General features: G+C 43.4%; 3 protein-coding genes across 3 annotated transcripts; 1 reads left to right on the top strand and 2 right to left on the bottom strand.

Moving 5' to 3' along the window:
- Positions 1–3,137: 3,137 nt before the first annotated feature.
- On the top strand, positions 3,138–5,433 carry LOC139412072 (fatty acid binding protein 1-B.1-like). The gene is made up of 4 exons (XM_071158868.1): positions 3,138–3,210; positions 4,037–4,209; positions 4,576–4,668; positions 5,342–5,433. The coding sequence occupies exons 1-4, from the start codon at positions 3,144–3,146 to the stop codon at positions 5,390–5,392; spliced, it is 384 nt and encodes a 127-aa protein (XP_071014969.1). The 5' UTR covers positions 3,138–3,143; the 3' UTR covers positions 5,393–5,433.
- A 4,938-nt stretch (positions 5,434–10,371) lies between these two features.
- On the bottom strand, positions 10,372–12,654 carry LOC139412071 (fatty acid binding protein 1-B.1-like). The gene is made up of 4 exons (XM_071158867.1): positions 12,582–12,654; positions 11,589–11,761; positions 11,134–11,226; positions 10,372–10,463 (listed from the first exon to the last, which is right to left on the bottom strand). Exons 1-4 carry the CDS (start codon positions 12,646–12,648, stop codon positions 10,413–10,415), a joined length of 384 nt encoding a protein of 127 aa, XP_071014968.1. The 5' UTR covers positions 12,649–12,654; the 3' UTR covers positions 10,372–10,412.
- Positions 12,655–21,076: 8,422 nt separating this feature from the next.
- LOC139412070 (fatty acid binding protein 1-B.1-like) lies at positions 21,077–23,362 on the bottom strand. The gene is made up of 4 exons (XM_071158866.1): positions 23,290–23,362; positions 22,291–22,463; positions 21,842–21,934; positions 21,077–21,168 (listed from the first exon to the last, which is right to left on the bottom strand). The coding sequence occupies exons 1-4, from the start codon at positions 23,354–23,356 to the stop codon at positions 21,118–21,120; spliced, it is 384 nt and encodes a 127-aa protein (XP_071014967.1). The 5' UTR covers positions 23,357–23,362; the 3' UTR covers positions 21,077–21,117.
- Positions 23,363–23,667: the final 305 nt, after the last annotated feature.

Here is a 23,667-nt window from a genome sequence, read left to right as displayed (position 1 = left end):
CTAGAAGCTCAAAAGACAAAAATGTAGTTGTTTTTTGTTGTCAATAAAAATGTGCTGTCGTGAATATTAGAAACGCCTCCGCTTATGTGGGATATGCGGGGGATATGATCACTAGTGTAACCAGGAGGAGAGGCCTCATTTAACACAGTAAATCCATTAGGCTTGAACCATGTTTCAGTCAGGCCAGTCACGTCAACATTATGATCAGTGTTTAGTTCATTGACTATGACTGCCTTGCAAGTGAGGGATCTAACATTCAGTAGCCCTATTTTGCGATGTGAGATATCACAATCTCTTTCAATAATGACCAGAATGGAGGAAGTCTTTACTCCAGTGAGATTGCTAAGGCGAACACCGCCATGTTTAGTTTTGCCCAACATAGATCGAGGCACAGACACGATGTCAATGGGGATAGCTGAGCTGACTACACTGACAGTGCTAGTGGCAGACTCCAACAAGCTGGCTGGCTGGCTAACAGCCTGCTGCCTAGCCTGCCTGCTGCCTGGCCTGCCCTCTATCTCATTGTGGAGCTAGATGAGTTAGGGCCCTGTCTACGCGACAGATAAGATGAGAGCACCCCTCCAGCTAGGATGGAGTCCCTCAATCCTCAGCTGGCCAGGCTTGGTCCTGTTTGTGGGTGAGTCCCAGAAAGAGGGCCAATTATCTACAAAGTATATATTTTGGGATGTAGTAAACAGTTTTCTACCAGCGATCTATCTAAGAGATGGTTGCCGTTTTACGATCCCCGAACCAATTGTGCTATTGTGTGTGTTTATCCGCTTTATTTGTAATTCATATTGTACATAATGTTTCTGCCATCATCTCTTATGACCAGAAAGAGCTTCTAGATATCAGGACAGCGATTACTCACCCCGTACTGGAAGAATATATTTTTTTCTTTAACGAGTCGGACGCAAAGGATTTACTCCAGACACCCGACAAGGCCCTCACCCCAGTCATTCGCAGGAGAAAGAGATGGAGATATCGGGGACGTAGGTCTGGGTGCCTTGTAAGGTGGGTAATCTGCCTTTACCATCGGTACTATTAGCCAAAGTACAATCATTGGATAATAAAATAGACGAGCAACGAGCACGTACAGTATATCCTATAAATGGGACATTAAAAACGGTAATATCTTATGTTTCACTGAGTCGTGGCTGAACGACGACATGAATAACATACAGCTGGCAGGTTTTACGCTTTTTCGGCAGGATAGAACAGACGCCTCTGGTAAGACAAGGGGTGGCGGTCTATGTATATTTGTAAACAACAGCTGGTGCACGAAATCTAAGGAAGTCTCAAGTTTTTGCTCGACTGAGGTAGAGTATCTCATGATAAGCTGTAGACCACACTATTTACCAAGAGAGTTTTCGTCTCTATTCTTTGTAGCTGTCTATTTAAAACCGCAAACCAATGCTGGCACTTAGACCGCACTCTATGAGCTGTATACGGCCAAAAGCAAACAGGAAAACGCTCATCCAGAGGCAGCACTCCTACTGGCCGGGGACTTTAATGCAAGGAAACTTATGTCCGTTTTACCTCATTCCCGCAAGCATGTTAAATGGGCAACTAGAGGGGAAAAAAACCTCTATACCTTTACTTCACACACAGAGACAAGTACAAAGTTCTCCCTTTGGCAAATCTGACCATAATTCTATCCTCCTGTCAATACAGGACTAGGATCTAATCGTACTACACCGGCTCTGACGCTCGTCAGATGTGGCAGGGCTTGCAAACTATTACATACAACAAAGGGAAGCACAGCCGAGAGCTGCCCAGTGACACGAGCCATCCAGACGAGCTAAATTACTTCTATGCTCGCTTCGAGGCAAGTAACACTGAAACATGCATGAGAGCATCAGCTGTTCCAGACAAGTGTGTGTTCACGCTCTCCGTAGCAGATGTGAGTAAGAGCTTTAAACAGGTCAACATTCACAAGGCCGCAGGGCTAGAACGATTACCAGGACGTGTACTCCGAGCATGCGCTGACCGACTGGCAAGTGTCTTCACTTAACCAATTGATTAATCAGTGTTATTCTCTGAGTTTGTTGGACTTCAGAAGGAAAATAAATGTAGCTAATGGGTGAACGTTTGTTCACTCAACAAAATTTGCTCACAGTGAGCTGTATGTATAAAAACTTGTTGAGTCTAATTACAATTTCATGTTTGTTTTTGGAAGTCAACACTGTATGTTGGTTCAGCTATATTCCCAGATGTGGAGCAAACTCACAACCCTATTGCAGCTGGTTGCCTTACAATTGTACGTTGAATTGTTTTCTTTTTAGACCTGTGTTTTTTCATGTACATTGATTGGTTTATTATCTTAAGCTATACCAACATAAGTAACATACATTTTTCTAAAGTAATCCAATCTGTTATTAGTTTGACTTTTTGCATCTGTTACTGAGATGGCTGTTCCAGTTATTATTGAGACTACCTAAATCAAATAGAAGTATTTCCTGGCAGCCATTGTCAGTGCAGGTTGGGGGTGATTAACGTTCTCTGGCTGGATTCCAATTTTTCAAGTTGAATTGTATGTTCACTCAACGTCAAATGAAAAGTTGAGTGAACATTAAAATTCAACCTGAGAATGTATGTTGGTTCAGCTTAATGCCAAACATTTTTGCAAACTCACAATCCTATTGCAGTCTGCTGCCTTACAATTGTACATTGATTCAACTTTTTTATAGTGCAGGGCGACAAAATACACCTCTCAACTCAAAGTGCAATGTAGCCTAGTTTAATTTCAACACAGGTGTATAGCGAGATAAAGTCAAGTTGAATTTGAAATGTGTTGATTGATCCATACACTTGTATTACAATGATTATCATTTTTCTAAGGAGTCGAGGAGTTCTTGTTTATCAAATCAGATCAATGATCACTCACACCGCCAAAGTAGAAGAAGAGAGGATGAGAAGTGGAGTACAATAAAGTTGACCATTGCGATGTAGATTAGTTGTCCTTGGCTGGGAAGCTGATCCTAGATCTGTGCCTACAGGCAAGTAGCAGGGAGGATATGAGGGGAGGGGTTCTCAATTGTAGACACCTTTAGTTAGTTAATGAGTGCAGGGCTGGATAGATGGGGGTATAAAGACAAGCAGGGAGCTGTGACTGACTTTACTGTCACTGTCTTATAGTCACCATGTCTTTCTCAGGGAAATACCAGATGGAGTCACATGACAACTTTGAGTCTTTCATGGAGGCTGTTGGTAAGTCTTGAAGTTGAGTTTGTACATTTGATTAGACTTGGGGTGTTAATTTCAGAAGTCATAGTCCTTTCAGTAATGATGTTCAATGGTGACTGAATGCAATGGGTACTTGCAATGGTGTTAGATTTAACAAATTATAGTTTATTTTTATTTTTATAACTTTCACTGAAATTAAACATTAAGACTTTGACAGTGGATAAATGTAGTCTTTTCAGACCATTTCAACAGGAACAAGCACTCATTAAGATCAGGTGTGGCCAACTACTGTGTTCAAAACACTTAAGAGAAGATGGCGTTTGTTGAAGCTGAGAACGGAATGTGTTTTGATTAATATTTTTGTATGGCAAGTTCTTAGTGTTCTGAGAACATGACTAACTAACTATGAGAACCTACAGAACATTATGCTGAAGTACTGACATTCCCACAGGAGAATATTTCAAGTCAGCTGAACAACTTGAGAACATTCCCAATGTAAAATGACTAATGTTCCTAGAACTTTACCTTAAATTAAATGTTTGAACTTTCAGGAAATATTCTGATCAAATAATGAAATGCCAAGAAAATAACATTTTGTCAAATTCCTTAATGAGAATGTTCCAAAGCCAATCAACTGCCCTGCACCATTGCCAGAATGTGGTATGGAAAATTACCAAGCCCTAAAACGTATGGTCCTCAGAATGTTATGTGCTAGCCATCATTGTGTTGCCATATTATAGTGCATCAGCACTTTACTTCAGTAGTAATAATTCAGTGTTCATGTCCCACTTCACTTTTTGTAGTACTAAAAAGCACCGTATATGACTCTCTCGCTGCCGCAAACATGTAGGTCTCCCTGATGAGCTTATCCAGGAGGGCAAAGACATCAAGAGCATCTCTGAGATTGAGGAGACTGGAGACCACTTCAAGGTGACTGTCACCACGGGGACAAAGATCCTCACCAACTCCTTCACCATTGGCCAGGAGACGGAGCTCGAGTCGCCGACCGGGGAGAAGGTCAATGTGAGTGGCGCATGTCACAACCCAACCATGAGTTTCATACATGTAGCCTGGGTTTATCCATCTCCCTACATATACAGCCAGTATCTAACTAAACTATAAGTTCAGCTGATGTGGGGTCACTATGGTTAGTTCAGGTCCCAGTGACGTTGTGGGAGGACTGACTTTCGTTGGCAGAATCTCCTCTGCTCTCCAGGGACTGGGCGCACAGTTGCGTCTCAAAACCAACTCACACACCTGATGCACACTGTCACACTTTTTTTCTTCTCCATATATGGCCATCCAACTTGGGCCTGTTAAATTGGTCCTAGTTGACTGTAGTTGGTGACCACTGCTTTCAGATCTAACCATTGACCTCTCCTGTTTCAGTCTGTGGTGACGCGGGAAGGTAACAAGCTGACGGCCATCCTGAATGGGATCGAATATGTCACAGAACTTACAGACGCAAACACCCTCGTCAACGTGAGTCTGGGGCATATGGCTGGGGGTTTCACGAAGCGACGCAATTTCAGGGTTAATTCATACCATTAACAAAATGGGTAGTCTATGACAGTGCCGTGAACGCAATTCAACAGTTTGCTGCCGCCAATGTTCTAATTACATGCTGACCCCACCGCTCGCGTCGCAAAATAAATGTACGTGTTATTCAATCATTGCACCCACACTGCTCGCGCGCCTCAGCAAGCATCTGCATGGCCAGGTGCTAAAATGTGCTGCAAGTCTGGCCTCTCCAATCTCCTCATTGGTTCTTAGGAGCATATACCCATGTGGGTGATTGAAAGATGAACTTGAAGGTCCACACTCTGGTCAGTTGTCAACCGCCATATAAAGGAGGCGAGATGATGAGAAACATTTGGTTTTCTGTGGCTTAATTGTCAGATTTCAGGTAAAATAACAACCCAATGTTTATATACTAGGACAAGCTAGCTAGCTAAATTGCCATAAATATGAAATGCTTTTTGCCCCAAATATAACTGTTTCGGGGTTTGTTTTGATATTTCAACCTGCATGTCCTGATCGCTTCTAGTGTGGGTGAACAAAATCAATGTGAGAACGAGCGCGTCCGGTTTGGTAAGCATAGTGTACTGGCATGGATTTATTGAGTGTAATGATTACAGATGCTTTCTCTTTTCAGACCATGACTCTGTCTGGCATGTCATACAAGAGGACCAGCAAACGAATGTGAAGATCTACTGCACTCTTTGGATTAATAAAATGTGAAAGGCATTGAATGGTCTGGTCTTAGCATTTCATATCAATGGGTAGAACTTCAGGGGGAAATTGAAGTTTGTAATAATGAGGCAAGGTTTGAGTGTGATGAATGTGGGATTCAATAGAATAGCGTAGTTCCGTGAACATTACACTCGGGCCAAAATGGATTTTCTACATTTTAATGTGACTGCTTTATAGCAAATGTCAACCCAGCAGTGTAGAAATGAAGGCTTTGCTAGTTCCATCTAGTCTATTGCAATATGGGTCAGAATCCTACCACATTGGGTGCATCAGTTTAAAAGCAGATTCCTCAATTTCCAGTGATTTTTCAAAAAATCAAGTTTCAGGCAATGTTTTTGGACATTGCTTTCACTAGTTCCACCCCAGTGTAGCTGACAAGGGGCTAAAGGTGCACCATTTGAGGGTGACTGGTTTCCCAGCTACAGTGTGGTTGGAAAAGCTAAGGACCCTGGGACTAAACACCTCCCTCTGCAACTGGCTCCTGCACTTCCTGACGGGCCGCCCCCAGGTGGTAAGGGTAGGCAACAACACGTCTGCCACACTGATCCTCAACACTTGGGCCCCTCCTGTACTCCCTGTTCACCCACGACCTTGTGGTTAAACATGACTCCAACACCAAGTTTGAGGTGCACCACAACACCAGTGGTAGGCCTGGTCACTGACAATGATGAGACCTGGCAGTGTGGTGCCAGGACAACGTCTCCCTCAATGTGAGCTCAAAGGAGCTGATCGTTGACTACAGGAAAATGCGTGCTAAACAAGCCCTTAACATCGACAGAGCGAGTTTCAAGTTCCTTGGTGTCCACATTACCAACGAACTATCATGGTCCTAACACACCAAGACAGTTGTGAAGAGGGCACAACACCTTTTCCCCCACCCCCTCTGTGTTGTACACTGCTACTCGCTGTTTATCTATGCATAGTCCCTTCACATATGTACAAATTACCTCCACTAACCTCTAACCCCGCATATTGACTCGGTACCGATAGCCTCGTTATTGCTACTTATATTTTTTTTACTTGATTAGGTAAATATTTTATCTTCTTGAACTGCTTTGTTAAGGGCTTGTAAGTAAGGTGTACACTTGTACAATTTGGCGCATGTGACAAAGTTTGATTTGACGTGTCATGGACGTAGGAATTGAAGGGTTGATTTGTCTGACATATTTGTATGATGTGAGGTCACTGAATATGTTTATTTCATTTCATTTGCGATTTTCATGAATAGGAAAAGTTGCGTTATGGTAATGCACTTGAGGCTATGATTACGCTCCTGAATTCGGGATTGCTAGTCGCTAGAAGTTAACTGCACCTGTGTGAACTCATTACCTGTATAAAAGACACCTGTCCACACAATCAATCAAACAGACTCCAACCTCTCCACAATGGCCAAGATCAGAGAGCTGTGTAAGGACATCAGGGATAAAATTGTAGACCTGCACAAGGCTGCTATGGGCTACAGGACAATAGGCAAGCAGCTTGGTGAGAAGGCAACAACTGTTGGCGCAAGTATTAGAAAACGGAAGAAGTTCAAGATGACGGTCAATCACCCTCGGTCTGGGGCTCCATGCAAGATCTCACCTCGTGGGGCATCAAAAACCATTAGTAACACACTACGCCGTCATGGATTAAAATCCTGCAGCGCACGCAAGGTCCCCCTGCTCAAGCCAGCGCATGTCCAGGCCCGTCTGAAGTCTGCCAATGACCATCTGGATGATCCAGAGGAGGAATGGGAGAAGGTCATGTGGTCTGATGAGACGAAAATAGAGCTTTTTGGTCTAAACTCTGCTCGCCGTGTTTCGAGGAAGAAGAAGGATGAGTACAACCCCAAGAAGGGGACAGGACGACTGCACCATATTGAGGATGGATGGAGCCATGTATCGAGAGATCTTGGCCAACAACCTCCTTCCCTCAGTAAGAGGATTGAAGATGGGTCGTGGCTGGGTCTTCCAGCATGACAACGACCCAAAACACACAGCCAGGGCAACTAAGGAGTGGCTCCGTAAGAAGCATCTCAAGGTCCTGGAGTGGCCTAGCCAGTCTCCAGACCTGAACCCAATAGCAAATCTTTGGAGGGAGCTGAAAGTCTGTATTGCCCAGCGACAGCCCCGAAACCTGAAGGATCTGTAGAAGGTCTGTATGGAGGAGTGGGCCACAATCCCTGAAGCAGTGTGTATAAACCTGGTCAAGAACTACAGGAAATGCATGATCTCTGTAATTGCAAACAAAGATTTCTGTACCAAGCATTTTGTTCTGCTTTTCTGATGTATCAAATACTTATGTCATGCAATAAAATGCAAATGAATTTGATTTTCTGGAATTTTGTTTTAGATGCCGTCTCTCACAGTTGAAGTGAACCTATAAAAATTACAGACCTCTACATGCTTTGTAAGTAGGAAAACCTGCAAAATCGGCAGTGTATCAAATACTTGTTCTCACCACTGTACATGAAATGTCAAAGAGTGAAATTCTGAGCTAGTTCCCTTCCAGTGGGGTTGCCTATATACTGAAGAAGGAGGTCAGTAAATGGGTGGGCTGAACAAGGAACTACAAATAGGTCACTGAACTACAAATCCTATCAACCAATCTCTCAACTGACCCCCATGGAACCCTAGCATCACTTGCAGCTCATTGGTGGACTCGATAGGAAGGCTGTGGTCAGCTAAGTCCAGGAGCCTTAGGAAAATGTCACCAGAGTTGCTTCCCTCTGATTGGCTGATTTGATTGTCACCTTCCACCTCGGCCTTCCAAGATTGGAACTGCAGCCCTCTGAGATATAAAATAAAGGATGGAGCAGGACACACAAGTCAACTCCCTCCCTGAATTGCACCTTCACTTTTCTAACCACATGTCCATTACATACCACATTTGCATTCCCGGAGCCCCCCAGCATAAAACCTAAAAAGCCCTGATGTGGGGAGTGAGTCTACTCTTTAGTCATTATAGACTAAATAGCCAATTTATTACAGACATAAATACTCCTGTTTAATCAGCTGTCAAGGCTGGTGTGGTAACACATGGTCTGCGGTTGTGAGGCCGCTTGGACTTACTGCCGAATTCTCTAAAATTACCTTGGAGGTGGCTTATGGTAGAGAAATTAGCATTTCATTCTCTGGCAACAGCTCTGGTGGAGAGTCCTGCAGTCAGCATACCAATTGCACACTCTCAACTTGAGACATCTGCGGCATTGTGACAAAACTACATTTTAGTGGCCTTTTGTCCTGATATGCCACACCTGTCAGGTGGATGGATTATCTTATTACAATGAAAAATGCTCACTAACAAGGATGTATACAAATTTGTGCACTTGGAGAACATTTCTGGGATCTTTTATTTCAGCACATGAAAAGACTTGACATATTGCGTTTATATTTGTGCAGTATAAATGGCTCAATATTACTTCAACAGTAAACGATACCACCCTAACACCACTCTGGGGATGGTAACAATGAAGGCAGGGAAAATAGGTGGGACACTGCATGGGTAAGGCCTATGCCATCCTGCAGAGAACCCACACCAAGACCTTGAGATAAGACATGAAACTCACAGGATGATCTGCAAGATTAAAATGCATCTTTATGACATGATCCCGCCTAGCTTATGAAAACAGTTTGAGTAACGGATGTTTAAGTAGAATGAGTATCATTTTCTACACACACACCACACAGGAGGAGGCCCTGAAGAACTAGCCAATAAGCATGAACGAACCTATGGCGGCAGGTGTCAAGAAATTAACAGCCGGCAGTAGTGACCTCACGTTATTATACAAATATGTCAGACAAATCAACCCTTCAATTCCTACGTCCATGACACGTCAAATCAAACTTTGTCACATGCGCCAAATACAAGTGTACACCTTACTTACAAGCCCTTAACACAGCAGTTCAAGAAGATAAAATATTTACCAAATCAAGTAAAAATAAAAGTAGCAATAACGAGGCTATCGGTACCGAGTCAATATGCAGGGGTAGAGGTTAGTGGAAGTAATTTGTACATATGTGAAGGGACTATGCATAGATAAACAGCGAGTAGCAGTGTACAACACAGAGGGGGTGGGGGAAAAGGTGTTGTGCCCTCTTCACAACTGTCTTGGTGTGTTAGGACCATGATAGTTCGTTGGTAATGTGGACACCAAGGAACTTGAAACTCGCTCTGTCGATGTTAAGGGCTTGTTTAGCACGCATTTTCCTGTAGTCAACGATCAGCTCCTTTGAGCTCACATTGAGGGAGACGTTGTCCTGGCACCACACTGCCAGGTCTCATCATTGTCAGTGACCAGGCCTACCACTGGTGTTGTGGTGCACCTCAAACTTGGTGTTGGAGTCATGTTTAACCACAAGGTCGTGGGTGAACAGGGAGTACAGGAGGGGCCCAAGTGTTGAGGATCAGTGTGGCAGACGTGTTGTTGCCTACCCTTACCACCTGGGGGCGGCCCGTCAGGAAGTGCAGGAGCCAGTTGCAGAGGGAGGTGTTTAGTCCCAGGGTCCTTAGCTTTTCCAACCACACTGTAGCTGGGAAACCAGTCACCCTCAAATGGTGCACCTTTAGCCCCTTGTCAGCTACACTGGGGTGGAACTAGTGAAAGCAATGTCCAAAAACATTGCCTGAAACTTGATTTTCAAAAATCACTGGAAATTGAGGAATCTGCTTTTAAACTGATGCACCCAATGTGGTAGGATTCTGACCCATATTGCAATAGACTAGATGGAACTAGCAAAGCCTTCATTTCTACACTGCTGGGTTGACATTTGCTATAAAGCAGTCACATTAAAATGTAGAAAATCCATTTTGGCCCGAGTAATGTTCACGGAACTACGCTATTCTATTGAATCCCACATTCATCACACTCAAACCTTGCCTCATTATTACAAACTTCAATTTCCCCCTGAAGTTCTACCCATTGATATGAAATGCTGAGACCAGACCATTCAATGCCTTTCACATTTTATTAATCCAAAGAGTGCAGTAGATCTTCACATTCGTTTGCTGGTCCTCTTGTATGACATGCCAGACAGAGTCATGGTCTGAAAAGAGAAAGCATCTGTAATCATTACACTCAATAAATCCATGCCAGTACACTATGCTTACCAAACCGGACGCGCTCGTTCTCACATTGATTTTGTTCACCCACACTAGAAGCGATCAGGACATGCAGGTTGAAATATCAAAACAAACCCCGAAACAGTTATATTTGGGGCAAAAAGCATTTCATATTTATGGCAATTTAGCTAGCTAGCTTGTCCTAGTATATAAACATTGGGTTGTTATTTTACCTGAAATCTGACAATTAAGCCACAGAAAACCAAATGTTTCTCATCTCGCCTCATTTATATGGCGGTTGACAACTGACCAGAGTGTGGACCTTCAAGTTCATCTTTCAATCACCCACATGGGTATATGCTCCTAAGAACCAATGAGGAGATTGGAGAGGCCAGACTTGCAGCACATTTTAGCACCTGGCCATGCAGATGCTTGCTGAGGCGCGCGAGCAGTGTGGGTGCAATGATTGAATAACACGTACATTTATTTTGCGACGCGAGCGGTGGGGTCAGCATGTAATTAGAACATTGGCGGCAGCAAACTGTTGAATTGCGTTCACGGCACTGTCATAGACTACCCATTTTGTTAATGGTATGAATTAACCCTGAAATTGTGTCGCTTCGTGAAACCCCCAGCCATATGCCCCAGACTCACGTTGACGAGGGTGTTTGCGTCTGTAAGTTCTGTGACATATTCGATCCCATTCAGGATGGCCGTCAGCTTGTTACCTTCCCGCGTCACCACAGACTGAAACAGGAGAGGTCAATGGTTAGATCTGAAAGCAGTGGTCACCAACTACAGTCAACTAGGACCAATTTAACAGGCCCAAGTTGGATGGCCATATATGGAGAAGAAAAAAAGTGTGAAGTGTGACAGTGTGCGAGTTGGTTTTGAGACGTAACTGTGCGCCCAGTCCCTGGAGAGCAGAGGAGATTCTGCCAACGAAAGTCAGTCCTCCCACAACGTCACTGGGACCTGAACTAACCATAGTGACCCCACATCAGCTGAACTTATAGTTTAGTTAGATACTGGCTGTATATGTAGGGAGATGGATAAACCCAGGCTACATGTATGAAACTCATGGTTGGGTTGTGACATGCGCCACTCACATTGACCTTCTCCCCGGTCGGCGACTCGAGCTCCGTCTCCTGGCCAATGGTGAAGGAGTTGGTGAGGATCTTTGTCCCCGTGGTGACAGTCACCTTGAAGTGGTCTCCAGTCTCCTCAATCTCAGAGATGCTCTTGATGTCTTTGCCCTCCTGGATAAGCTCATCAGGGAGACCTACATGTTTGCGGCAGCGAGAGAGTCATATACGGTGCTTTTTAGTACTACAAAAAGTGAAGTGGGACATGAACACTGAATTATTACTACTGAAGTAAAGTGCTGATGCACTATAATATGGCAACACAATGATGGCTAGCACATAACATTCTGAGGACCATACGTTTTAGGGCTTGGTAATTTTCCATACCACATTCTGGCAATGGTGCAGGGCAGTTGATTGGCTTTGGAACATTCTCATTAAGGAATTTGACAAAATGTTATTTTCTTGGCATTTCATTATTTGATCAGAATATTTCCTGAAAGTTCAAACATTTAATTTAAGGTAAAGTTCTAGGAACATTAGTCATTTTACATTGGGAATGTTCTCAAGTTGTTCAGCTGACTTGAAATATTCTCCTGTGGGAATGTCAGTACTTCAGCATAATGTTCTGTAGGTTCTCATAGTTAGTTAGTCATGTTCTCAGAACACTAAGAACTTGCCATACAAAAATATTAATCAAAACACATTCCGTTCTCAGCTTCAACAAACGCCATCTTCTCTTAAGTGTTTTGAACACAGTAGTTGGCCACACCTGATCTTAATGAGTGCTTGTTCCTGTTGAAATGGTCTGAAAAGACTACATTTATCCACTGTCAAAGTCTTAATGTTTAATTTCAGTGAAAGTTATAAAAAAAATATAATTTGTTAAATCTAACACCATTGCAAGTACCCATTGCATTCACAGTCACCATTGAACATCATTACTGAAAGGACTATGACTTCTGAAATTAACACCCCAAGTCTAATCAAATGTACAAACTCAACTTCAAGACTTACCAACAGCCTCCATGAAAGACTCAAAGTTGTCATGTGACTCCATCTGGTATTTCCCTGAGAAAGACATGGTGACTATAAGACAGTGACAGTAAAGTCAGTCACAGCTCCCTGCTTGTCTTTATACCCCCATCTATCCAGCCCTGCACTCATTAACTAACTAAAGGTGTCTACAATTGAGAACCCCTCCCCTCATATCCTCCCTGCTACTTGCCTGTAGGCACAGATCTAGGATCAGCTTCCCAGCCAAGGACAACTAATCTACATCGCAATGGTCAACTTTATTGTACTCCACTTCTCATCCTCTCTTCTTCTACTTTGGCGGTGTGAGTGATCATTGATCTGATTTGATAAACAAGAACTCCTCGACTCCTTAGAAAAATGATAATCATTGTAATACAAGTGTATGGATCAATCAACACATTTCAAATTCAACTTGACTTTATCTCGCTATACACCTGTGTTGAAATTAAACTAGGCTACATTGCACTTTGAGTTGAGAGGTGTATTTTGTCGCCCTGCACTATAAAAAAGTTGAATCAATGTACAATTGTAAGGCAGCAGACTGCAATAGGATTGTGAGTTTGCAAAAATGTTTGGCATTAAGCTGAACCAACATACATTCTCAGGTTGAATTTTAATGTTCACTCAACTTTTCATTTGACGTTGAGTGAACATACAATTCAACTTGAAAAATTGGAATCCAGCCAGAGAACGTTAATCACCCCCAACCTGCACTGACAATGGCTGCCAGGAAATACTTCTATTTGATTTAGGTAGTCTCAATAATAACTGGAACAGCCATCTCAGTAACAGATGCAAAAAGTCAAACTAATAACAGATTGGATTACTTTAGAAAAATGTATGTTACTTATGTTGGTATAGCTTAAGATAATCAACCAATCAATGTACATGAAAAAACACAGGTCTAAAAAGAAAACAATTCAACGTACAATTGTAAGGCAACCAGCTGCAATAGGGTTGTGAGTTTGCTCCACATCTGGGAATATAGCTGAACCAACATACAGTGTTGACTTCCAAAAACAAACATGAAATTGTAATTAGACTCAACAAGTTTTTATACATACAGCTCACTGTGAGCAAATTTTGTTGAGTGAACAAACGTTCACCCATTAGCTACATTTATTTTCCTTCTGAAGTCCAACAAACTCAGAGAATAACACTGATTAATCAATTGGTTAAGTGAAGACACTTGCCAGTCGGTCAGCGCATGCTCGGAGTACACGTCCTGGTAATCGTTCTAGCCCTGCGGCCTTGTGAATGTTGACCTGTTTAAAGCTCTTACTCACATCTGCTACGGAGAGCGTGAACACACACTTGTCTGGAACAGCTGATGCTCTCATGCATGTTTCAGTGTTACTTGCCTCGAAGCGAGCATAGAAGTAATTTAGCTCGTCTGGATGGCTCGTGTCACTGGGCAGCTCTCGGCTGTGCTTCCCTTTGTTGTATGTAATAGTTTGCAAGCCCTGCCACATCTGACGAGCGTCAGAGCCGGTGTAGTACGATTAGATCCTAGTCCTGTATTGACAGGAGGATAGAATTATGGTCAGATTTGCCAAAGGGAGAACTTTGTACTTGTCTCTGTGTGTGAAGTAAAGGTATAGAGGTTTTTTTCCCCTCTAGTTGCCCATTTAACATGCTTGCGGGAATGAGGTAAAACGGACATAAGTTTCCTTGCATTAAAGTCCCCGGCCAGTAGGAGTGCTGCCTCTGGATGAGCGTTTTCCTGTTTGCTTTTGGCCGTATACAGCTCATAGAGTGCGGTCTAAGTGCCAGCATTGGTTTGCGGTTTTAAATAGACAGCTACAAAGAATAGAGACGAAAACTCTCTTGGTAAATAGTGTGGTCTACAGCTTATCATGAGATACTCTACCTCAGTCGAGCAAAAACTTGAGACTTCCTTAGATTTCGTGCACCAGCTGTTGTTTACAAATATACATAGACCGCCACCCCTTGTCTTACCAGAGGCGTCTGTTCTATCCTGCCGAAAAAGCGTAAAACCTGCCAGCTGTATGTTATTCATGTCGTCGTTCAGCCACGACTCAGTGAAACATAAGATATTACCGTTTTTAATGTCCCATTTATAGGATATACTGTACGTGCTCGTTGCTCGTCTATTTTATTATCCAATGATTGTACTTTGGCTAATAGTACCGATGGTAAAGGCAGATTACCCACCTTACAAGGCACCCAGACCTACGTCCCCGATATCTCCATCTCTTTCTCCTGCGAATGACTGGGGTGAGGGCCTTGTCGGGTGTCTGGAGTAAATCCTTTGCGTCCGACTCGTTAAAGAAAAAAATATATTCTTCCAGTACGGGGTGAGTAATCGCTGTCCTGATATCTAGAAGCTCTTTCTGGTCATAAGAGATGATGGCAGAAACATTATGTACAATATGAATTACAAATAAAGCGGATAAACACACACAATAGCACAATTGGTTCGGGGATCGTAAAACGGCAACCATCTCTTAGATAGATCGCTGGTAGAAAACTGTTTACTACATCCCAAAAGATATACTTTGTAGATAATTGGCCCTCTTTCTGGGACTCACCCACAAACAGGACCAAGCCTGGCCAGCTGAGGATTGAGGGACTCCATCCTAGCTGGAGGGGTGCTCTCATCTTATCTGTTGCGTAGACAGGGCCCTAACTCATCTAGCTCCACAATGAGATAGAGGGCAGGCCAGGCAGCAGGCAGGCTAGGCAGCAGGCTGTTAGCCAGCCAGCCAGCTTGTTGGAGTCTGCCACTAGCACTGTCAGTGTAGTCAGCTCAGCTATCCCCATTGACATCGTGTCTGTGCCTCGATCTATGTTGGGCAAAACTAAACATGGCGGTGTTCGCCTTAGCAATCTCACTGGAGTAAAGACTTCCTCCATTCTGGTCATTATTGAAAGAGATTGTGATATCTCACATCGCAAAATAGGGCTACTGAATGTTAGATCCCTCACTTGCAAGGCAGTCATAGTCAATGAACTAAACACTGATCATAATGTTGACGTGACTGGCCTGACTGAAACATGGTTCAAGCCTAATGGATTTACTGTGTTAAATGAGGCCTCTCCTCCTGGTTACACTAGTGATCATATCCCCCGCATATCCCACATAAGCGGAGGCGTTTCTAATATTCACGACAGCACATTTTTATTGACAACAAAAAACAACTACATTTTTGTCTTTTGAGCTTCTAGTCATGAAATCTATGCAGCCTACTCAATCACTTTTTAGTGGGTTTTGTCCAACATGTCTCCGGGCCTACTCATTGCCACAGTCATACCCTGGATCTAGTTTTGTCCCGTGGAATAAATATTTTGGATCTAAATGTTGTTCCTCATCATCCTGGACTATCGAACCACCATCTTATTACGTTTGCAATTGCAACAAATAATCTGCTCAGACCCCAACCGAGGATCATCAAAAGCCATGCTATAAATTCTCGGACAACCCAACAATTCCTAAATGCCCTTCCAGACTCCCTCCACCTACCCAAGGACGTCGGAGTACAAAAATCGGTTAACCACCTAACTGAGGATCTAAATTTAACCTAGCGTAATACCCTAGTACGAAAATTTGTCACAAGAAATTAGCTCCCTGGTATACAGAAAATATCAGAGACCTGAAGCAAGCTTCCAGAAAATTGGAACGGAAGTGGCGCTCCACCAAACTGGAAGTCTTGGAAAAGACAGTACTGTGCAATATCAAAGAGCCCTCACTGCTGCTCGATCATCCTATTTTTCCAACCTAATTGAGGAGAATAAGAACAATCTTAAATGTATTTTTGATAATGTCACAAAGGTAACTAAAAAGCAGCATACCCCAAGAGAGGATGTATTTCACTTCATCAGTGATGAATTCTTGAACTTCTACGACGAAAAGATCATGATCATTAGGAAGCAAATTACGGACTCCTCTTTGAATCTGCGTATTTCTCCAAAGCTCAGTTGTCCTGAGTCTGCACATAACTGCCAGGACGTAGGATCAATGGAGACACTCAAGTGTTCTGATCCTGTATCTCTTGACACATGAAAATAGTCATGTCCTCTAAACCTTCAAGCTGTGTACTGGCCCCTATTCCAACTCAGTAGTTTAAAGAGCTACTTCCTGTGCTTGCCCCTCCTATGTTGAGCATAATGGATGGCTCTCTATATGTACCAAACTCTCTAAAAGTGGCAGAAATAAAGCCTCTCTTGGAAAAGCAAAACATTGACCCGGCCGATATCGAATATACTATTCCTCTAAAAAAATAATAACAATAATATTGCCCTGCATCTCTTTTAATGGCGTCAGACCAAGGCTCTGCATCTGTCCTCGTGCTCCCAGACCTTAGTGCTGATTTTGCCACCACCGATCACCACAATTGTTTGTAGAGATAGGAAACCCTAATTGGTCTACACGGACAAGTTCTTGCCTGGTTTAGATCTTATCTGTCGGAAAGATCTCAGTTCATCTCTGTGGAAGGTTTGTCCTCTGACGAATCATTTGTAAGTTTTGGTGTGCCTCAAGGTTCCGTTTTAGGACCACTATTGTTTTCACTATATATTCTACCTCTTTCACTGCTATGCGGACGACACACAGCTGTACATTTCGATGAAACATGGTGAAGCCCCAAAATGTCCTACCCTGGAAGCCTGTGTTTCAGACATAAGGAAGTGGATGGCGGCAAATTTTTTACTTTGAACTCGGACAAAACAGAGATGCTAGTTCTAGGTCCCAAGAAACAAAGAGATCTTCTGTTGGATCTGACAATTCATCTTGATAGTTGTACAGTCGTCTAAAATAAAACTGTGAAGGACCTCGGCATTACTCTGGACCCTCATCTCTCTTTTGACAAACACATCAAGAATATTTCAAGGACAACTTTTTTCCATCTTTGTAACATTGCAAAACGTTTTTGTTACTTCTTGATTAGACTACTGTAATGCTCTACTCTCCAGCTACCCGGATAAAGAACTAAATAAACTTCAGTTAGTGCTAAACACGGCTTCTGGAATCTTGACTAGAATACCAAAATTGTATCAAATTACTCCAGTGCTAGCCTCTCTATACTGGCATCATGTTAAGGCTAGGGCTGATGTCAAGATTTTACTGCTAACCTACAAAGCAATACATAGGCTTGCTCCTACCTATCTCTCCAATTTGGTCCTGCCGTACACACCTACACGTACGCTACGGTCACAAGACGCAGGTCTCCTTATTGTCGATAGAATTTCTAAGCAAACAGCTGGAGGCAGGGCGTTCTCCAATAGAGCTTCATTTTTATGGAATGGTCTGCCTATCAATGTGAGAGACGCAGACTCTGCCTTTAAGTCTTTACTTTAGACTCATCTATTCAGTAGGTCCTACAATTGAGTGTAGTCTGGCCCAGGGGTGTGAAGGTGAACGGCAAGGCACTGGAGCTCCAATCCGCCCTTGCTCTCTCTGCCTGGCTGGCTCCCCTCTCTCCACTGGGATTCTCTGCCTCTGACCCTATTACGGGGGCTGAGTCACTGGCTTACTAGTGCTCTTCATGCCTTTCCTAGGAGGGGTGCGTCACTTGAGTGGGTTGAGTCACTAACATGATCTTCCTGTTTGGTTTTGCACCCCTTCTGGCTCGTGCAGTGGAGGAGATCTTTGTGGGCTATACTCAGCCTTGCCCCCCCCCCCCCCCCCCCCCCGCACCACTAGGGTCAGTTTGTTATTATATCTGGTGTAATTCTCCTGTCTTATCTGGTGTCCTGTGTGGATTTAAGTATGCTCCCTCTAATACTCTCTCCCTCCAACTCCCGGAGGACCTGAGCCCTAGGACCATGTCTCAGGACTACCTGGCCTGATGACTCCTGACTGTCCCCAGTCCACCTGGTCGTACTGCTGCTCCAGTTTCAACTGTTCTGCCTGCGGCTATGGAACCCTGACCTGTTCACCGGACATGCCACCTTGTCCCGGACCTGCTGTTTTCGATTCTCTCATTTGATTTGGGTGCTCAGGGTCCCATCTAGCTAAGAATTTAACTCCAATATTTGCCATACATGAAATGTCAAAGAGGGAAATTCTGAGCTAGTTCCCTTCCAGTGATGTTGCCTATATATTGAAGAAGGAGGTCAGTAAATGGGTGGGTAACTTTGAACTACAAATCCTATCATCCAATCTCTCAAGTAACCCCATGGAACCCTAGCATCACTTGCAGCTCATTGGTGGACTCGATAGGAAGGCTGTGGTCAGCTAAGTCCAGGAGCCTTAGGAAAATGTCACCAGAGTTGCTTCCCTCTGATTGGCTGATTTGATTGTCACCTTCCACCTCAGCCTTCCAAGATTGGTCCACACTGCAGCCCTCTGAGATATAAAATAAAGGATGGAGCAGGACACACAAGTCAACTCCCTCCCTGAATCGCACCTTCACTTTTCTAACCACATGTCCCTTACATACCACGTTTGCATTCCCGAAGACCCCCAGCATAAAACTTAAAAAGCCCTGATGTGGGGAGTGAGTCTACTCTTTAGTCATTATAGACTAGATAGCTGATTTTATTACAGATATAAATACTCCTGTATTAAATCAGCTGTCAAGGTCCTAGGCTGGTGTGGTAACACATGGTCTGCGGTTGTGAGGCAGCTTGGACGTACTGCCAAATTCTCTAAAATGACGTTGGTGGCTTATGGTAGAGAAATGAGCATTTCATTATCTGATAACAGCGCTGGTGGACAGTCCTGCAGTCAGCATGCCAATTGCACACTCTCTCAACTTGAGACATTTGCGGCATTGTGACAAAACTGTACATTTTAGTGGCCTTTTGTCCTGATATGCCACACCTGTCAGGTGGATGGATTATCTTATTACAATGAGAAATGCTCACTAACAAGGATGTATACAAATTTGTGCACTTGGAGAACATTTCTGGGATCTTTTATTTCAGCACATGAAAAGACTTGACATATCGCGTTTATATTTGTGCAGTATAAATGGCTCAATATTACTTTGACAGTAAACGATACCATCCTAACACCGCTCTGGGGATGGTAACAATGAAGGCAGGGAAAATAGGTGGGACACTGCATGTGTAAGGCCTATGCCATCCTGCAGAGAACCCACACCAAGACCTTGAGATAAGACATGAAACTCGCAGGATGATCTGCAAGATTAAAATGCATCTTTATGACATGATCCCGCCTAGCTTATGAAAACAGTTTGAGTAACGGATGTTTAAGTAGAATGAGTATCATTTTCTACACACACACCACACAGGAGGAGGCCCTGAAGAACTAGCCAATAAGCATGAACGAACCTATGGCGGCAGGTGTCAAGAAACAGCCGGCAGTAGTGACCTCACGTTATTATACAAATATGTCAGACAAATCAACCCTTCAATTCCTACGTCCATGTCAAATCAAATTGTCACATGCGCCAAATACAAGTGTACACCTTACTTACAAGCCCTTAACAAAGCAGTTCAAGAAGATAAAATATTTACCAAATCAAGTAAAAATAAAAGTAGCAATAACGAGGCTATCGGTACCGAGTCAATATGCGGGGGTAGAGGTTAGTGGAGGTAATTTGTACATATGTGAAGGGACTATGCATAGATAAACAGCGAGTAGCAGTGTACAACACAGAGGGGGTGGGGGAAAAGGTGTTGTGCCCTCTTCACAACTGTCTTGGTGTGTTAGGACCATGATAGTTCGTTGGTAATGTGGACACCAAGGAACTTGAAACTCGCTCTGTCGATGTTAAGGGCTTGTTTAGCACGCATTTTCCTGTAGTCAACGATCAGCTCCTTTGAGCTCACATTGAGGGAGACGTTGTCCTGGCACCACACTGCCAGGTCTCATCATTGTCAGTGACCAGGCCTACCACTGGTGTTGTGGTGCACCTCAAACTTGGTGTTGGAGTCATGTTTAACCACAAGGTCGTGGGTGAACAGGGAGTACAGGAGGGGCCCAAGTGTTGAGGATCAGTGTGGCAGACGTGTTGTTGCCTACCCTTACCACCTGGGGGCGGCCCGTCAGGAAGTGCAGGAGCCAGTTGCAGAGGGAGGTGTTTAGTCCCAGGGTCCTTAGCTTTTCCAACCACACTGTAGCTGGGAAACCAGTCACCCTCAAATGGTGCACCTTTAGCCCCTTGTCAGCTACACTGGGGTGGAACTAGTGAAAGCAATGTCCAAAAACATTGCCTGAAACTTGATTTTTTGAAAAATCACTGGAAATTGAGGAATCTGCTTTTAAACTGATGCACCCAATGTGGTAGGATTCTGACCCATATTGCAATAGACTAGATGGAACTAGCAAAGCCTTCATTTCTACACTGCTGGGTTGACATTTGCTATAAAGCAGTCACATTAAAATGTAGAAAATCCATTTTGGCCCGAGTGTAATGTTCACGGAACTACGCTATTCTATTGAATCCCACATTCATCACACTCAAACCTTGCCTCATTATTACAAACTTCAATTTCCCCCTGAAGTTCTACCCATTGATATGAAATGCTGAGACCAGACCATTCAATGCCTTTCACATTTTATTAATCCAAAGAGTGCAGTAGATCTTCACATTCGTTTGCTGGTCCTCTTGTATGACATGCCAGACAGAGTCATGGTCTGAAAAGAGAAAGCATCTGTAATCATTACACTCAATAAATCCATGCCAGTACACTATGCTTACCAAACCGGACGCGCTCGTTCTCACATTGATTTTGTTCACCCACACTAGAAGCGATCAGGACATGCAGGTTGAAATATCAAAACAAACCCCGAAACAGTTATATTTGGGGCAAAAAGCATTTCATATTTATGGCAATTTAGCTAGCTAGCTTGTCCTAGTATATAAACATTGGGTTGTTATTTTACCTGAAATCTGACAATTAAGCCACAGAAAACCAAATGTTTCTCATCATCTCGCCTCCTTTATATGGCGGTTGACAACTGACCAGAGTGTGGACCTTAAAGTTCATCTTTCAATCACCCACATGGGTATATGCTCCTAAGAACCAATGAGGAGATTGGAGAGGCCAGACTTGCAGCACATTTTAGCACCTGGCCATGCAGATGCTTGCTGAGGCGCGCGAGCAGTGTGGGTGCAATGATTGAATAACACGTACATTTATTTTGCGACGCGAGCGGTGGGGTCAGCATGTAATTAGAACATTGGCGGCAGCAAACTGTTGAATTGCGTTCACGGCACTGTCATAGACTACCCATTTTGTTAATGGTATGAATTAACCCTGAAATTGTGTCGCTTCGTGAAACCCCCAGCCATATGCCCCAGACTCACGTTGACGAGGGTGTTTGCGTCTGTAAGTTCTGTGACATATTCGATCCCATTCAGGATGGCCGTCAGCTTGTTACCTTCCCGCGTCACCACAGACTGAAACAGGAGAGGTCAATGGTTAGATCTGAAAGCAGTGGTCACCAACTACAGTCAACTAGGACCAATTTAACAGGCCCAAGTTGGATGGCCATATATGGAGAAGAAAAAAAAGTGTGACAGTGTGCGAGTTGGTTTTGAGACGTAACTGTGCGCCCAGTCCCTGGAGAGCAGAGGAGATTCTGCCAACGAAAGTCAGTCCTCCCACAACGTCACTGGGACCTGAACTAACCATAGTGACCCCACATCAGCTGAACTTATAGTTTAGTTAGATACTGGCTGTATATGTAGGGAGATGGATAAACCCAGGCTACATGTATGAAACTCATGGTTGGGTTGTGACATGCGCCACTCACATTGACCTTCTCCCCGGTCGGCGACTCGAGCTCCGTCTCCTGGCCAATGGTGAAGGAGTTGGTGAGGATCTTTGTCCCCGTGGTGACAGTCACCTTGAAGTGGTCTCCAGTCTCCTCAATCTCAGAGATGCTCTTGATGTCTTTGCCCTCCTGGATAAGCTCATCAGGGAGACCTACATGTTTGCGGCAGCGAGAGAGTCATATACGGTGCTTTTTAGTACTACAAAAAGTGAAGTGGGACATGAACACTGAATTATTACTACTGAAGTAAAGTGCTGATGCACTATAATATGGCAACACAATGATGGCTAGCACATAACATTCTGAGGACCATACGTTTTAGGGCTTGGTAATTTTCCATACCACATTCTGGCAATGGTGCAGGGCAGTTGATTGGCTTTGGAACATTCTCATTAAGGAATTTGACAAAATGTTATTTTCTTGGCATTTCATTATTTGATCAGAATATTTCCTGAAAGTTCAAACATTTAATTTAAGGTAAAGTTCTAGGAACATTAGTCATTTTACATTGGGAATGTTCTCAAGTTGTTCAGCTGACTTGAAATATTCTCCTGTGGGAATGTCAGTACTTCAGCATAATGTTCTGTAGGTTCTCATAGTTAGTTAGTCATGTTCTCAGAACACTAAGAACTTGCCATACAAAAATATTAATCAAAACACATTCCGTTCTCAGCTTCAACAAACGCCATCTTCTCTTAAGTGTTTTGAACACAGTAGTTGGCCACACCTGATCTTAATGAGTGCTTGTTCCTGTTGAAATGGTCTGAAAAGACTACATTTATCCACTGTCAAAGTCTTAATGTTTAATTTCAGTGAAAGTTATAAAAATAAAAATAAACTATAATTTGTTAAATCTAACACCATTGCAAGTACCCATTGCATTCAGTCACCATTGAACATCATTACTGAAAGGACTATGACTTCCGAAATTAACACCCCAAGTCTAATCAAATGTACAAACTCAACTTCAAGACTTACCAACAGCCTCCATGAAAGACTCAAAGTTGTCATGTGACTCCATCTGGTATTTCCCTGAGAAAGACATGGTGACTATAAGACAGTGACAGTAAAGTCAGTCACAGCTCCCTGCTTGTCTTTATACCCCCATCTATCCAGCCCTGCACTCATTAACTAACTAAAGGTGTCTACAATTGAGAACCCCTCCCCTCATATCCTCCCTGCTACTTGCCTGTAGGCACAGATCTAGGATCAGCTTCCCAGCCAAGGACAACTGATCTACATCGCAATGGTCAACTTTATTGTACTCCACTTCTCATCCTCTCTTCTTCTACTTTGGCGGTGTGAGTGATCATTGATCTGATTTGATAAACAAGAACTCCTCGACTCCTTAGAAAA

Source organism: Oncorhynchus clarkii, chromosome 6 (assembly GCF_045791955.1).
Source record: "Oncorhynchus clarkii lewisi isolate Uvic-CL-2024 chromosome 6, UVic_Ocla_1.0, whole genome shotgun sequence".
NCBI classification, from domain to species: domain Eukaryota; kingdom Metazoa; phylum Chordata; class Actinopteri; order Salmoniformes; family Salmonidae; genus Oncorhynchus; species Oncorhynchus clarkii.
Note: the sequence above shows the minus strand (reverse complement) of the source record. Positions and strands in the feature narration are given on the sequence as shown.

What these genes read in the sequence shown, in the direction of transcription:
- LOC139412072 (XM_071158868.1), top strand. Translation starts at nt 3,144, where the DNA reads ATGTCTTTCTCAGGGAAATACCAGATGGAGTCACATGACAACTTTGAG. An exon ending in GTCTTTCATGGAGGCTGTTG is followed by an intron (nt 3,211 to 4,036) that starts GTAAGTCTTGAA and finishes GCAAACATGTAG; the next exon opens with GTCTCCCTGATGAGCTTATC. An exon ending in CGACCGGGGAGAAGGTCAAT is followed by an intron (nt 4,210 to 4,575) that starts GTGAGTGGCGCA and finishes CTCCTGTTTCAG; the next exon opens with TCTGTGGTGACGCGGGAAGG.
- LOC139412071 (XM_071158867.1), bottom strand. Translation starts at nt 12,648, where the DNA reads ATGTCTTTCTCAGGGAAATACCAGATGGAGTCACATGACAACTTTGAG. An exon ending in GTCTTTCATGGAGGCTGTTG is followed by an intron (nt 11,762 to 12,581) that starts GTAAGTCTTGAA and finishes GCAAACATGTAG; the next exon opens with GTCTCCCTGATGAGCTTATC. An exon ending in CGACCGGGGAGAAGGTCAAT is followed by an intron (nt 11,227 to 11,588) that starts GTGAGTGGCGCA and finishes CTCCTGTTTCAG; the next exon opens with TCTGTGGTGACGCGGGAAGG.
- LOC139412070 (XM_071158866.1), bottom strand. Translation starts at nt 23,356, where the DNA reads ATGTCTTTCTCAGGGAAATACCAGATGGAGTCACATGACAACTTTGAG. An exon ending in GTCTTTCATGGAGGCTGTTG is followed by an intron (nt 22,464 to 23,289) that starts GTAAGTCTTGAA and finishes GCAAACATGTAG; the next exon opens with GTCTCCCTGATGAGCTTATC. An exon ending in CGACCGGGGAGAAGGTCAAT is followed by an intron (nt 21,935 to 22,290) that starts GTGAGTGGCGCA and finishes CTCCTGTTTCAG; the next exon opens with TCTGTGGTGACGCGGGAAGG.